This window comes from Acanthaster planci, linkage group LG07 (genome assembly GCF_054643075.1).
Source record: "Acanthaster planci isolate LZ-2023a linkage group LG07, COTS_SCS, whole genome shotgun sequence".
Taxonomy (NCBI): domain Eukaryota; kingdom Metazoa; phylum Echinodermata; class Asteroidea; order Valvatida; family Acanthasteridae; genus Acanthaster; species Acanthaster planci.
Genome location: NC_141783.1, coordinates 19,002,740 through 19,017,739, shown reverse-complemented (window position 1 = coordinate 19,017,739; position 15,000 = coordinate 19,002,740). Strand labels below are relative to the sequence as shown.

The 15,000-nt window shown below is 41.8% G+C and overlaps 1 protein-coding gene across 2 annotated transcripts; it reads left to right on the top strand.

Annotated features, from left to right (window-relative positions):
* Nucleotides 1–3,022: 3,022 nt before the first annotated feature.
* On the top strand, nucleotides 3,023–13,776 carry LOC110976190 (monocarboxylate transporter 13-like). Of its 2 annotated transcripts, none has more exons than XM_087139150.1 (5): nucleotides 3,023–3,233; nucleotides 8,331–8,522; nucleotides 8,753–8,896; nucleotides 11,047–11,991; nucleotides 12,429–13,776. In XM_087139150.1, exons 2-5 carry the CDS (start codon nucleotides 8,333–8,335, stop codon nucleotides 12,584–12,586), a joined length of 1,437 nt encoding a protein of 478 aa, XP_086995276.1. In that variant the 5' UTR covers nucleotides 3,023–3,233; nucleotides 8,331–8,332; the 3' UTR covers nucleotides 12,587–13,776. The 2 variants fall into 2 exon arrangements, with proteins under 2 accessions (XP_086995276.1, XP_086995275.1); XM_087139149.1 differs by having other exon boundaries at nucleotides 8,325–8,522.
* The last annotated feature ends 1,224 nt before the right edge of the window (nucleotides 13,777–15,000 follow it).

Sequence of the window (15,000 nt, the reverse complement as noted above, 5' to 3'; positions counted from 1 at the left end):
TCCAATTCAAGCCACCCACTTCTGACAAAGTGTTGCATTATTGATTTGGGACGAAGATATTCACAAACTTTGAAGTTTAAAGCTTGGTAGAGAAGGAAAATTCGGAGAATTCCTTCGAACAACGCCACTTTTTGTCACCGATCACGCTTTGTCTAATTCTTGAATATTAATGTTCTAGTATTGTCCAATCAAAAGTACGACTTGCAGCTCATTTATCCCGCTTTGGCCAGACACGTTCATTTTCAGCCTGTAGAGTGACTGGTGCCCTTTAAAAAGGCAATTAAGGGTGATTTGTTCTTACAAATATTTGAAAACCTATTTTAAAATATTTCTTGTATAATTTGATAATAAGCATGCATCTGTGAGTTGATGAGCAGATACATCAAAAATATTTAAGTAGAAAACTGTAACTTGATTTTTGACTGGTTCACTTCCCCCACAGGGTTGTGGATAAAATGCATTGCTTGTTTGAATGCATTGCGAACGTCGAAAAGGTTTATTACAGGTCAAGACCTGGGGATGTATTAGTGACCTAATATCAAGTTAGCGTTTTGCACCCCCCAATAGTAGGAGCTATTACAAAGTTCACGTTTTGTCAGAAAGTTACTAGGAATGGTGCTACTTAACCAAAAGTGCTACTTACTTAGCACGAATCTACAGTTCCTCGTACATTCTCCTTGACTGAGCAAGGTCTTAAACGTTAGGCAGAGAGTCAAACGAAGTCAACATGTGATGGATCGCCAACGATGTCATTCTAAACTTTTACTTTTATTTCCCCATGTCCATTTTATGGTATATTCCTCTTGAAAGTTGTCCAATAAAATCTCCTTGTTTATGGATTGGAGTGCGCGTGGCGCGTTCTGCGTGTTGTGTCGCACGCAGACTCATGACCAATAGGATGGAGTAAACTGTCTCGTGTCCAGGTACCAGCGCGTGTTTCGCGTAGCGGGAATTATCAAATGTCAATACGCAGTCAAGTTGGCCGTTGTTGAATATGGAGACTGTCTGAGGTATTAGTTTTATGAATTACAATTCAAAACTGCCTGTGGTGTTCACTTGAGTGCATGTGTGGTTTACTATAAGGGTGAAGTCCGTCAATTCAAGCCCCATTGAAAACAGTATAAAATCAGCATTGTTCAGGTCTCAGTAACACACACACCAACATCTCGGAGGTTTCTGAAACAAAATTAAATTATTGTTTTGTTCTTAATCTGTCCATTTCTTTCCATTTTTTCGGTTAACCAAATACATCTTATTTATTCAAATTATACAAAATCACCCTTCAAAAGTGAAAGCTCCGAAGTTTGCATGCAGCCATTTTACGAATGGCATCCCTCTACTTTCTCGGGCACTTAGGACCGTTTTTCAACCTTATTTTTATTATCCATGCATTCTGCAAATGTAAGCCCAAAGAACCAGGGAAATAATCGTGGTAAATATTCAAACATTCTCACCATTTTTGGTGCCAAGCAGACCATCTCACTGCATGGTTGGTTACTGCCCATAATCCTCGGCACGCTCGGCCAAGGCTTGGCCGATGCTGCACGTGGGGCCTGCACGACTTGATGTATTCCTTGTTTTGAAGAGGAACAAACCAGTCTCAGCCCCTCTGGTAAGCCTAAAGGTTACAAACATCGCTGGCAACAACCCGGCCGTCTCCTAGTAAACAATACACACCAACACGCAGCTGCTTCAGTAAAGCCATACACAAAATGCTGGACTCACAGAAACAAAATGGCTACCTTACTGATTCCCTCCACCCCACCCCACATACTTCCAGGTTCAGAAACAGCCCTATTCCGAATTTTGTTAATTTACTGAATAGATCATTTTGATCTTCCCTTGCAATATTCATAAATACGTCAGACAGTCTCCCTACAACTCTCAACAACGTGCACTTGACCTTGTATTAACATTTGATAAAGCCTGCTGAAAAGTGATAATGCTCACTGCGTAAATTACGCTCTTGCACCTGGATACGAGACAGTTTAATTGCTTCTGATTGGTCAAGAGTCTGTGTGCAACGCGGCTCACCACTCGCGCTAAGTCCACATAAGGAAATTCTATTGGACAACTTGCACAGGGAATATACAATAAGATGGACGGGGTGTTTGGGAAAATGAAAGTAAAATTCGAGAATAAAATTGTTAGAATGCCATCAAGTACGGACTTGTTGACTCTCTGACTAACAAGGAATTGATGAATGGGAATAAATACGTGGTTGGCCGGTCTTATGCGACTAATGGCCGAGCCGCTTCAACGCACATTTAAGACTGACTAAGCTCACATTATTCCCTAATTAGGACCCCTGAACAAAAGAATTCCACATAAAGTAGGGTGTGATGGCGTTGTGCCGACTCGCACACGTGCACACAATGTTTCGCTCTCTCTGAAAAACAGTTTCAGAGGCATTTTAGGGTCAGGGTTATCGGTGGCAAAATGAAGAGAAACAGTCCAGGAAATCATCATCAAACATCCAGCTGGAAGGGATTATCCTGGTTTGAGAAAAAGGAGCACTTTCCTCAAGTTTCCTTAACCACAGGACAACAAAGGAATGTCCACACTTTGTGTATAAAATCGACGTGTGGTTGGGTGTGTGCATGCGCTCGTGCATACATGCCAGTTTGTTACTATCAAAGGTGATACGTATTACAACTCACTGTTTACACGGCCCAGATGTAAGTGCTAGTGCGCAAACTCCCTTCGTTTGCTCTGCACTTTCTGGTACACAGTGACGTCACACTTCGGCACTCTACATGTACAGTATACGTCGCAATTTCTACAATTACAAGGATAGTTGGCTGACAGATGAGATTAAACAATCCCTGTTGATATCGGCAAATTGGAAGGCTGTAATTTCATAACGAAACACTTCAATTTCACAATCATTTATTGCAATTTTGCACACCCACCCCTTTTTTACGAATGAAAGAATCGTACAGACCACAGAACACACTCGGCTTTTGACCCCTCACCCCCGTGCAAGGAGTGGTAGTAGTACTGCCAACAGCTGGGTTCAAGAGCTATTTTCTTTGCAAATGCGTCACGGCCGTGGTATCGTTTCCGGTGTTTGTGTTTTTGTTCTCCCAGCTTTCTATCGCTTTTGAGGAGTGATCTTCTTTCAAATTAACTTAGCTCTACCGTTGCAGGAGGGTAGACTACGAAATTGATTGATGTAAAAAATGACCAAGAATTCTTTGTCACTTCCCTGGTTGGATAAGCCTGCAGAAGTCGTATGTATCTTTTTAAGACAATGTATTTTGAAATACACAACTTTTATTGTTTGTTTTATTTTATTCATATGTATGATAGGATGATCTAAGCATTTCATCTTCAATAGTTTGCGGATTTTCACCTTATTGCCACTTTATTGATATGAGGTACAATGTTGGTGTATCCTTGTCAGATCTGACATTCGGTTTTTGGAAATTGAGAGCGCATTCTTCAGTTTGAAAGAGTGATTGCGTAATGCACCTACATTAAAAGATTAAAATACCTGTAGTAGCAATATTTACGCAGAGGCGGTCCATTGTCACATGATTGACCTTAAAGGTACATTCTTCAAATATTGATATATCACAAGCTTGCATTGGGATTTAAAGCCATTACATTTAAAGAAAGTGATGCGTTATAGGCATGTATTATGTCGATGCAGTCCTGGGTCTGGGTGATTTTACGTGAAAGCGGCACTCTCAATAGGCTATACTTGTAAAACTACAGGTATGAGTTAATTGTGTGGATATGTTCAGTAATACATGATGAAGCTTAAAAGGGTGCCCTCCTCAAGGGCATATGTCAGCAGAATTACAGATCATGTAAAGTTGAAATGACAGATCTCATTTTGAACGCATAATAGGTTTCTGTGTATATCAAACTCTGCCATGTCATCAAATTTACATCGTCCGATAGCAACCACCCATGTCCGTAACAACGCAATAGTTGGAGTGTTGGATTTCTGTCTACCAATGTGGAATGCGATGAAACTTCGTATAGCGGGGAGGACGCCATATGGCTCTGTTTGGAAGTTTATGTTCATGATATTAATGTACATCTGTAATACGTATTCAGCTTTTTAAAAATGTTTTCCTTTTTGAGTGATATTGAAGGCATTTTAGTCGGAAGTGGTAAAAATTCTTCACAATCTTATACTTTTTTAACTCACCACAAAAAGTGGGGGGATGATTCAATAGCCCCTCCCACTTCATGGGGGTATATATAACCCCCATGCCCCCGGGATTTACGTTCATGGCCACGGTGTATTGCAGGACAAGAAATTGATAAGGTTGAACAATCCAAAGGACAAGAACTGAACGGACTGTCTCTGAAAGATGTGAATATATGAATACATTTGGCTGGCGTGTTATCATTTTGTTTTCTACATGAAATGAAAAGTACAGTTTAATTTGCCTACGTACAGACCACATACATACTGTTTGTGATGGTGTCCATGAACATATATAATTCACGAGAAACAAATTCAGCCTTTGGAGCATGGGTGTCTTTATATTTTTAAAGGTCAACTCTAGTTCGTCCATGATGAGAGCATTATGTAGTAGTCCTGTACGTGTGTGTCAGTAACTGAACAAAGTTGGAATGACGAATGGTAAATTTGCCAGAAACAGCATGAACCTCGTAACTAATGGTTACTCCTCTGCTGCTTTACTCACACCCGTAATTGCACTATCCTCATACACACTCCTGAAAAAAAGTAACGGCATGACACCCCCTGGAGCATAATAGTGACTTCTCAAAACGTTCCCACCTGTGGTTGTGGCTTTGGAGTCAGGAGCCGTAAATAACGTCACCAACATCATGAACTGACAATCGAGAACCAAGTTAGTTTTGTTTTCACGAGCTGGCACCCGGTCCGGCACTTCTATCGCGTACTCTCTGCATTTTAGTTTTCACAGACTGATACCGATCTTAATTTCATCAGTAAAAACGACATTAATTATTTTTTTGGTGCAATGCAGCAAGTATGCCGGTGGATTCATGTTAAACTTCTCAAAGCACTTTTCTTCGCTCTGTATTGCCGCAGTAAGCTTGGGTGTCAGTGAAAACGAAAATCAGTCTATTCGCGTCAGTTCCCATGTGCGCGCACTACTAGGTGTTAGGTCGTGAAACCGAAGTCATTGGATAACGTGGTTTTTACTAACTGACACTCATTTGCGAGTGTCGGCCAGATCTCCTTATCAACCAATCGATCGTTGAAGCTTGACCTTATTCCGCCCCAGACGAACTTGGTTGCGGCCACTTCCATCTTTTTTCCAAGTTGAGACACTCATTTTAAGTATATCAGTTAATTGAGTTCCACATCTATTCATACGATTTTGTTGTGGTAATTTGTATTTTGCGTGGTAGCGCCCCCATGCTTGTAATGAGGACGTCAATAAGGAATTATTGACTGATCTATCTCGGGAAAATGGCTTTGAGCGGGAACATTATGGCCGAATTCCACAAAAGTAATCGATAAAAATGGTCCTGGACAAACTCGTGGAGGCTCTGCGTGGGGGAAAATGGATTTTGACAGTGCCGGAGAAAAATATAGGGGGTAGGTGTAACGGGGGAACACATTGATCATTCAAAGGAGTTGAGTAAACAGAGGGGTGCTTGACGTGACAATGTGCTCTGAATATAAATGCTCCGATTTTTTTTCTTTGTTTGTGTTTTCCATCTTGAAGCAAATCATTGTCGCCTCACTGGCATACTAGGCAGTGTCCAAATTGCTCGGCTGCGGCTAGAAATCACGCACGCGTATTTGGTTGTTGCCGCAGCCAGTTTCCATTCAGTTGCGTGTAATTTCAAACAGCCGTACTTTGGAGTTCGGGCAATGGTGAAAGCTGTTTGATCAGAAATTTTTCGTGCTAGTTCATACCATGCCACTCATAGCTGGTAACTTACAGATTAACCCAGACCAGCAGTAAAAGTAGTTGCTTTGTTTTAAGATAACTAGTGTTTCTACAGGGCGGCTCTTCGTGACACAATTATTGGGATTCGGGGATTGATTCAGGCTTGAATTTATTTGATTAATTTTGTTTAATATTCTAACTTCCATTTTTGGTATTTGTAACGGACATGTGTGGTTTTGAAGACGACACTCTTGGCTCGATAATGTTTTTTCTATATCGAATTATTTCCTCTTCGCTATCCAGAGATATGCCCCACAAGCGATCAGAATCGAGTTCGTGCATGCCACTTCTTATAGTGTGGCTGAAATACCCCCAAACCACATCTCAACCATTTTGATTTGAAAGGACATTGCTGTGTATATACTGAAAATGCTGAGGGCTTATTTTGTACAATGTGGCACAAATCCAATTTTGGCTGCTTTCATCGTACTGGGGAATACACTGTCAGACAACAGAATCCAACGTGTTGCTTTTAAGATGTGATATCATGTGCTCGATCATGGTGCCTTTTAACATTTTTTCAAATAGTGACAAAATAGCAGATTTTCATCCAGCGACCCCAATGCTTCTTCAAGTGGAAACCCTTCTTCTCTCGAAGTCTCTCAAAATGTTTATTTGCTTTATCTTGTCCTTGATTGATAACCAGTGGTGAGATCTGATGCGTTGAGGTTAGTTACTGTACCTTCGGTACGGGTGCATTACGGTTCGACGAGAGTGCACCTTTATTTCAACGTAGAGTTTCAAGTCCGTTTCGGATTCGAATGTTTCCTAATATGTGCATGCTTTAGTCGTGTTTGTTAAAAACATATTTCTTGAAGTTCAGGGGCAGATCTAGCTTTCGGCAAACGGGGTGGCAGGGGAAAGGGGATAACCGCCGCTGCTGACCGCCATCATTAACCGCCATCTCATCATTTTACTGGTCGGCTGGCGATTTGCTAACACTCACTTATTGGCAATTAACGCACCTGCTATGTCATCCAACTGTGTCAGAAACTGGCTTTTCGACAGAGCTCTGCGGCTATAAATTATGCACGCACTAAACATTTGCTCCACAAAGGCAGCCATGACATTTGCTCAGTCGTGCATGAAATAAGAGTTGTGCATAATTAGAATGGGGTTCTTGCTAATATGTAGGTTCAAATTTGCAATTACATTTTGGAAAGGAAAAGCCACAACCTACAGCGCCAGTTTTGTGCGGAATACAAAGTACGTTTCATCATTTCCCCTCGTGTTTTCGGTTTTGATGCACGTCAACGCTGTCACAGCCACCCATTAAAAGGAGTCTAGAAACGGGGCACGTGGCTCGGTAAAAGTGGGTGCATGGTTGTATCACCGTGGTTACTTACGACTGAACGTACCACCAAAAACATGTTGATAGTGTGTAAGATGCAATAACTGTGGAAATTATCTTGCCATTGATTTCTTGTCCCTTAAAACCGAAATGATATGACCATGGGTACGAAACAACTCTGGCAATTTCTATTTCTCTGGGCAAAATGAAAGTCTTTAACCTCGTTCTCTTATAAGAGAAGCAATGGTGATTATGAAAAAAAGGAAAGTAATTCTGAGTACGTGCATTCGATTCGATTCTTCTCTGTTTTGTATTCATGAAGTGTAACTTACCTCAGTTTTTCGGGATTTCCGTATGTTGGTTTTACAAGGTAAAAGTGGCGTAATTTAATTCAAGGTTACGCCTGTAAGCAGAAAGTCATAAAATTATGCCTTCCATAACAACCACATGTATTTTTCCTAGCAAACTAGAATCAGCTGTGGATGCACAATGCAATATCGTACACATATAATAGAAACCTGGAAGAAAGTGTAACAGAAAAGGTCGGACTGCTTCACATATTGCATGTGCGCCACAACGTGTTTACCAAGGAGAAATCATTTTGGAATGAACACATCGAAAATATGGTATGCTGGTAGTACCATCTACTCCAGCTAATTAGCACCTTTAAAACGTATTTAGAGTCACGGACGTTCTTAAATGTCAAGCGTATATTCCTGGGAAGGTCAGTTTTGACTGTTATTTAGTTTCTTCCTCAAATTTCCATTTTTTATGCATTATTCTATTCTATTCCGTACTGTCAGTATTAGTACCTTCGGTATAAGCTTATTACAGTTTTTCTGTCCGATTATCAATGACTGCAGAAACCAGTGGCGTGACTGATGTAAACCTCCGAAGGGTATAACACTCAGAGTGCACACAGCTTTTCTGAAGGGAGCACTTAAAATCTAATAAAGAACGTCTTCTTGTATTGTTTTATTCGTGTCAAGGCTTAACTCAAGACCTAAGGCCAAGGCTTTAATAAAGAGGGTAGGTGCTTCATAACATACGAAGGATTGTTATGACCTAGAATACGAATGCTTTAGCTGAAAGCTGCATCACTGAAGTGATCACTGTGTTTTCAGCCCCAGCCATGTTCTCACCGGACTCTGGAGCTCGTCATTGGCCCGTGGTGCTGGCCAGCTTCCTCACTGTTGGTTTGACGTTTGGATTGGGCAGTTCCCTTGGTGTCTTCTACATAGAGTGGTTCCGTGAGTTCCCACACAGTGCTGCCTTGGTCGGCTGGCTGTCGTCTTCCGTCTTTACGCTGCTGTATTTATTTTGTAAGCTGAAGACAAGTTTCTTTTCTTACAGATCAAAACAGAGTGAGGTGGGATGTTTTCCTTCCTTTGTCTGTTGTTGTTTATTTAATTGTTTAAACGACAACAAAGAAAAGCTAAGTATTTAGAGTTTGCATTGACATCTCAAAAAGGAGCACAGAGACTGGTAATACGGATTCCCTCTCCAGCCAGATACTTTAGTTCCTGATTACTGATTACTTCCCATCATTCAGCATGCATCGCTGGAGCACTGGTGAAGTACTTCGGAGTTCGGCGAGTGGCAGTGGCTGGAGCATCGTTATCGTTCACGGGGCTTGTCATCGCGTCTTTTGGTCGGGAATTCTACGTGCTGTTCATCACCATACCATTCATGACAGGTAAAAGACTTTTAGTCTTGGTTTGTACGATAATTTGCAGCAGGGTTTCAAGAATGGAGTATTGAGGTTTCACTACCTCCCCTCTTCGGTAGCAACTAAGAAGGCTGTGCCGACACTTAAGCAGAAAACTAGAGGCTATAGTATTTTGATGAAGTGTAACACTCTTGTGGAGAACCATCTCTTCAACCTTCCCTTTGTTGTTGCATAAATGAGGCTTGCCCAGTATGCACATTGAAATTGTCGCTGGGTTGCAGTCATTTTCATTTGCTGCAGGGAAAGCCGGTTCAATGCAGATTTGACAATGATCCCCACCCTTTTGCAACTAACTCCCTAGCTCACGATAAATACACTGAGCCCAACCCGACTGTGGTCTGGCACGACGCGTAAGGTGAACGCAGTTGGAAAATGTAGCGGGGGGAGGGGACTGCATCCAAATCATAGTATAGAGCTGGAAATACACAGAGGTGCACAAATAATACAACTAGACTCTTCCGGCCTATTTTAGCCATAGCCTAGCATTGAAGGAGCACAAGGTTTAGTGCCCACTACAAAGTGCGCGGGGCTCACTGGATCGGTCTATAGAGGGATTTCACATTAGCGCCGCCTGCGCATATCCGCATCGAAATCGAGGATCTCTGTGCTGAACTTTGTCGCGCGCGCCCGCGCATTCGACATAGTACATGGAGTATACAAGTAGATACACGACCATCACAGGTACGTCAGTTCGCGGTAAATTGCTGTTCATTTTTTTCTTTTGATGTTATGAATCTTATGTTCTGGTTGCATGCAAATAGCTCAAAATTAATGCAGCCAGGATTGGTTGTCCGTCGATGAAATTATCAGGATATTACCGTGAAATTGTGCTAATTTACATCTTTGATTTTGGGGGGGGATTTTTTTTTTTTTTTTGGTTAACAGTATGCAATGCGTGTGACTATAATTATGCAAGCCGTTTTCCAGTTTGGGAAGAAATTTCATGACGTAATGGTCCACAAAGGTTTCAGTCGCATGTATCATGAAAGAATAGGTACCCGTATTTAACCGGATGAATTCTACATGTAGGCTTTTCAGCAAAAAAGGTTGGCAACCAGTATGAGGAAATTTAAAGTCGAGGTTTTCAACGTTTCTTCGGGCCGGGGAGTAACGTTATGCATGTAATATCGACAAGGATCACATCAACTCTCAAGACGCATGTCGAGTCATCCTGAAAGACTCTTCCACAAATTTTGCTGTCTGAAAAGTCTGAATTTAACATACTTTTATATATTTTGTGTCTTGACTCCTACTTTCAATCGTTTGATCGTAATACGACTAAGAATCGTGAGCACTAGGCACAGCGTCACTTTGTGGCTGACAGTGCATACACATCGCGTATATCGCGCCTTTGTCAATGTGTGTGTGAAGCTGGCACATACAGCCTCGTTTTCAAACGCAGATATGCGCAGATCGATGCCAAACGCGTCGTATTGGGATCCCTCCATTGCACAATACATTTGAATACTAACTGTGACGTCGCACCGGCGATACTCGTGCTTTGCTCTTTCAGTCGGCTTTAAGGGAGACTAAAAAGTGGTACAAACTTGATTTTCCGGGCTTACGTTTATTCGGGAATATTTCTTTATATTCTGAATTGTTAGAAGCAAATTAAATCACAATAAAAAGCACATGGCAGCCCTGATCGTTTTCTTTCAAAATATCCAAAGAGTAGGTATTTGATGTTGAAAATTGATGTGCTATCAACGTTGACCAACGTCACTCGAACAGTGGTTGGCGGCTTGTCGATTCTATCATTTGGAACCAGGTCCTGGTGTAGGGTTGCATCTGTAGTTATCAACAGCCTTTTCGTAATTAACCAACCACTAACATCAAAACAATTGTGCGGGATATGGCGGAGACCGTGAAAGCAGCGAAAGATGCTCAACGTGATTATGGGATTTGACGAATAAGGTTCGACAACAGGATCATTTGAGTAGGACTGAATTTGGCTTGCGCTCTAGTAAGAAGCAGTTCCCTAGGGTAGTCAAGCTAAAGGTTTGCGCTTGAGCTTGCCCAAAACATTTATTAATAAAAGGCATGATTGTTTTTTTTTTATGGTTTTTAATTATTGTTATTGGTATCTACAAATTTTGCTTATCTTCCATGATCTCTAGGTATTGGTTGTAGCCTGTGCTACTCCGGCATCATGACCATAATCAGCGACTGTTTTCACCAGCATTTCGCTCTGGCTTATGGAATTGCCTGGTCAGGAGGAAGTGTCGGGATAGTGACTTTACCCATCGTTAGCGGCTTCTTGATCGACCATTACGGATGGAGGGGAGCTCTGCTGGTCATCAGTGCGATACAAGCAAATATTTTGGTGTGCACAAAGTTCATGAAGCCGACTCCCAGTTGTCATACATCAACAAATCTGGTCAATGGTGAACGGAAGAGTTACGGCAGCCTTGAAAATCAAGCAAGCCACGAGACAGGTTCTTTGGAGGAGGAGGTGGAAATTGACGATGGCAGTATAACTCGTCTCTTCCAGAATCAATCTAAATCAAGTTTTGGAATAGATACTCATACCAAAGACGATAAACTGGCCAAGGACAAGAAGTGGCTGGAGAAACTCGTGCAATTCCTGGATCATGCTGGTGTGTCACTCATCTGGACCAATCGGGTCTTTGCCAGTTTCCTTCTGCTACCCATACCCACGTCGATAGGAAACTCCGTCACTCTGCTTTTCCTCGTTGCTCGTGCAGAGTCGGTCGGCATTCCTGGGCTGCAGGCCGAGTTACTGCTCTCCTTGGTTGGAGCAGCCAATATCGTCGGTAATTTGACCAGCGGTCCTCTGGTGGATGCTAATGTTGGAGAACTGGCATTCTTCCACGGTTTTTTCGCGGCAGTAGTCAGTGTTTCTGCCATCGGCATCGCTATCCTAGAGAGCTATGCCTTCTTCGTGGTCTACGCCGCGTTGTATGGCTTTTCATCCGGTGTTTACATCCCCTTGGCTGGGGTAATGTTGCGTCGAATTGTTGGACAAGAAAGGTTTCCTGGAGGATTGGGTATCGTACTCATTCTGGTTGCCATTGGCGGCATGCTGGCCGCATCTATCAGCGGTAATAGCCAAACGTTTTCCTCTCAGCTGGCCTATTTTTATCCATACTTTCATCCGAAATCTTTTTGATATCAGTTTCCCACTAACCCAAACTATAGTTATTGCCTCTTGTCTTCGTGTTTAACTAACGACTACAAGGTAAATTAAGTTGAAGATGCTGGGGAATCTTTTACACACGCTCGTGGAACATTTCCTTTTGTAATATAAGTTAGGAAATTGCTATTTAAAATTCGTTTCTACGCGATACTTGAATATATTTATGGGATTTTAACCCCCCGGTTATCTTAACTAATATAACCAAGAATTTCCTCGCCTGCTTCTTATTAAAATCCTGTTGTTTGACTTGTACTCGACTAACTGTGCTGTTTTATTATTTTTTTCAAACATAACTCACACTTAAAGTGGCTGTTTCATTTTTATAATTGTATCATATTACAGGATATTTACACGACATTACTGGCAGTTACAGTGGCTGTTTCTACCTTCTCGGTGTGGGTGCTGGTCTCTGCGTGGTTCTGTTAGTGGGGCTTCACCTGCTTTGGACTAGAGTGGTTCCAGATGACCGATGGCCGACACTGTCCAAAGTCTCACAATGAGCTCAATGTCCCCTAAACTAAGTCCATTATCAATATGTTTGAGTATTTAATTTTGTTTTTCAAAAATCTCTGATAAAATGTCTTTCAAAGATGATAGACATAATATGTATTCCTTGCTTTTCCTGAGGTATGTCAAGGGTTATTCAAAGAATGCTTGATCAAAGACAATCTAAATGGCTACTCGACATTACTTACTCGGAAGATAAAAGAAAAGATAGCCACCTCAGTTTTTATATACTACCTGGGATCATAAAAGGTTTCTCCTTTTCGTTGTTTATAGGCCTACCTATGATCAGAGGGTGCTGGTTATTCTTAATTTCTCTGAGAATTACAGTTGTAACAGGTGTCAACACTTCTGTCGTGCATACTTCGCGTCTTGTTAAATTTACAGAATTTACGAACGAGACTAGCCCTCACCAGGAACAGCCTTTCGATTTGCCACTCCCTGACGCATTTGACATCAGAATGACAATATGCATAGGTAATAATATCCCAGCGATAATCTATAAAGATGACGACATCCCGAAGGTATATGTCGTCATTAGGAGATAAAATACCAAGGGGTGGTAATGACCCGCTCCGAGAATGTCGACATCATGTTACTATCACAGGTTTACAACAGAAAAGTAACGTGATCCTGGGTCCTTAGTGCCCTGCAGTTCCCACAAAATGCAAGGAATGGGACACAGACACAGGATTTCAAGCTCAACAAGTGAAATGCCTATTTACTTCACTTTAGATGGAATTTCAGGCTATTCATGGTGAAAGACAGCAGTAGGTAGAAAGGCTTGCAGGAGAACCATGCGAAGGAATATATATAGTGTGGTTCTGAAAAGAGCCGTTCTTTCCGGAACCACACTTACTCATAACTTACTCAGAATTATATTCCTTCGCCTGGTGCTACCGCAAGCCTTTCCACCTATTACTTCATTTTAAATTACTCCTATGACGACACCCTACACAGAAAAGTTTTGTTGTTCTTGACCCTGAAGGAGCAACAAATCGATAGACACGGAAATCACAGTTGTGACAACGATTTGTTACAACGTCAAGCAGAATTCTCTTCAAGTCAGGTACGTTGTTTTAGACGGCTTATTTTCTGATGTTCTCCATGAATTTTTCATTGGCCGCGCTTAAATTTTCTGTCTTGTGTTTAGTGGAGATTAAAGATTTTTCATTTAAAGAGGAAACATTCCTTGCATTTCACTTATATTTTTAATGTGTCTTTTTTCTTTACATTTTTATACATGCTTCTAACATTTTATTTTGATTGATTCAGCTGGCACTGGCAAAAATTATCTCAACAGTATTAGCTGGTTACAAGTAGATAGCGCCCTCTTTGACGCGTACATATGAGCGAGCCTGTCAGGGTGTTCTGTAGAAGTGCACGCATCTTGGGATAATATGACACGCCCCTAATTGGATTCAAAATCGAACAATCGTCCCTTTTCGCGCCCCCCCCCCCTTAAGAATATCCCTCTTTTGTTAAATGGTTGCCGCAACTAATTTTCCAAACACATACTTGTACTTTTACACTCCCATTTGGTTAAATGCACTGAAACACTTTTATTTATCAATACAATTTATCAATGCCTTCCTGAACAATGCCTTTCTATACAACTGAGGCTCTGTTGCTGTGATGTCATCCAGGCAAGATATGGCTCACTGCACTTTCACTGTTGCAATATGTGCACTCAGAATGGACTAACTTCAAACATTTCTGAGAAGAGCACTGATGCTCACTTATTTCTACGCTCATTTATGTGCTATACTCAACATTGAATTAGCAAAGACGTCACGATCGTGCTGGACCTATGAAGTGTTGTGATGGTAATGAGTGCATAGTGTTGTGATGGTTATCTATTTGATTCAAGATAAACTAGTCAAGCACGCAGCGTTCGCACGTGCGTTTGCACGTGGTTGAAGCTGCCCGTAGGAATATATACGATCACCGTGGGCCAAGGCGGTCCACACGTGGTGGTATTGTTTACATTTAGCCACGCGGGTGAAAAAGGTCTATAGGGACCACTAGCAGCTAGCCGCTAGACTGGTCCTCGTCTCGTACGTAGTCTCCAGACGTCCTCCGAACGTATATAAGGACCGATTGTGTCCTAAACCTACCCAACCCTATCCCTGGGTACCTACCCCAACCTTCATTCTAGACCAGTAAATTAGAGTTTAGCCTTCACTTTCCGGACTCGCTCGCTGCGCTCGCTGGAAGTGCACAACTGCACCCGCTCAAAATTCTACCTTTGGTGTGCTGGTGGGGGTCTCTGTGGGGGAGTTTTTTGCGCTTGTTTGGTTTGAGTCGGGTTGCTATTCAACTTTGTCACTAGACACCAAAAATCTCCGTTTCATTGTGAAACGGAGATTTCGGAATACAGAGATTTAGTTAGTTTACTAGTTTAAAGGGG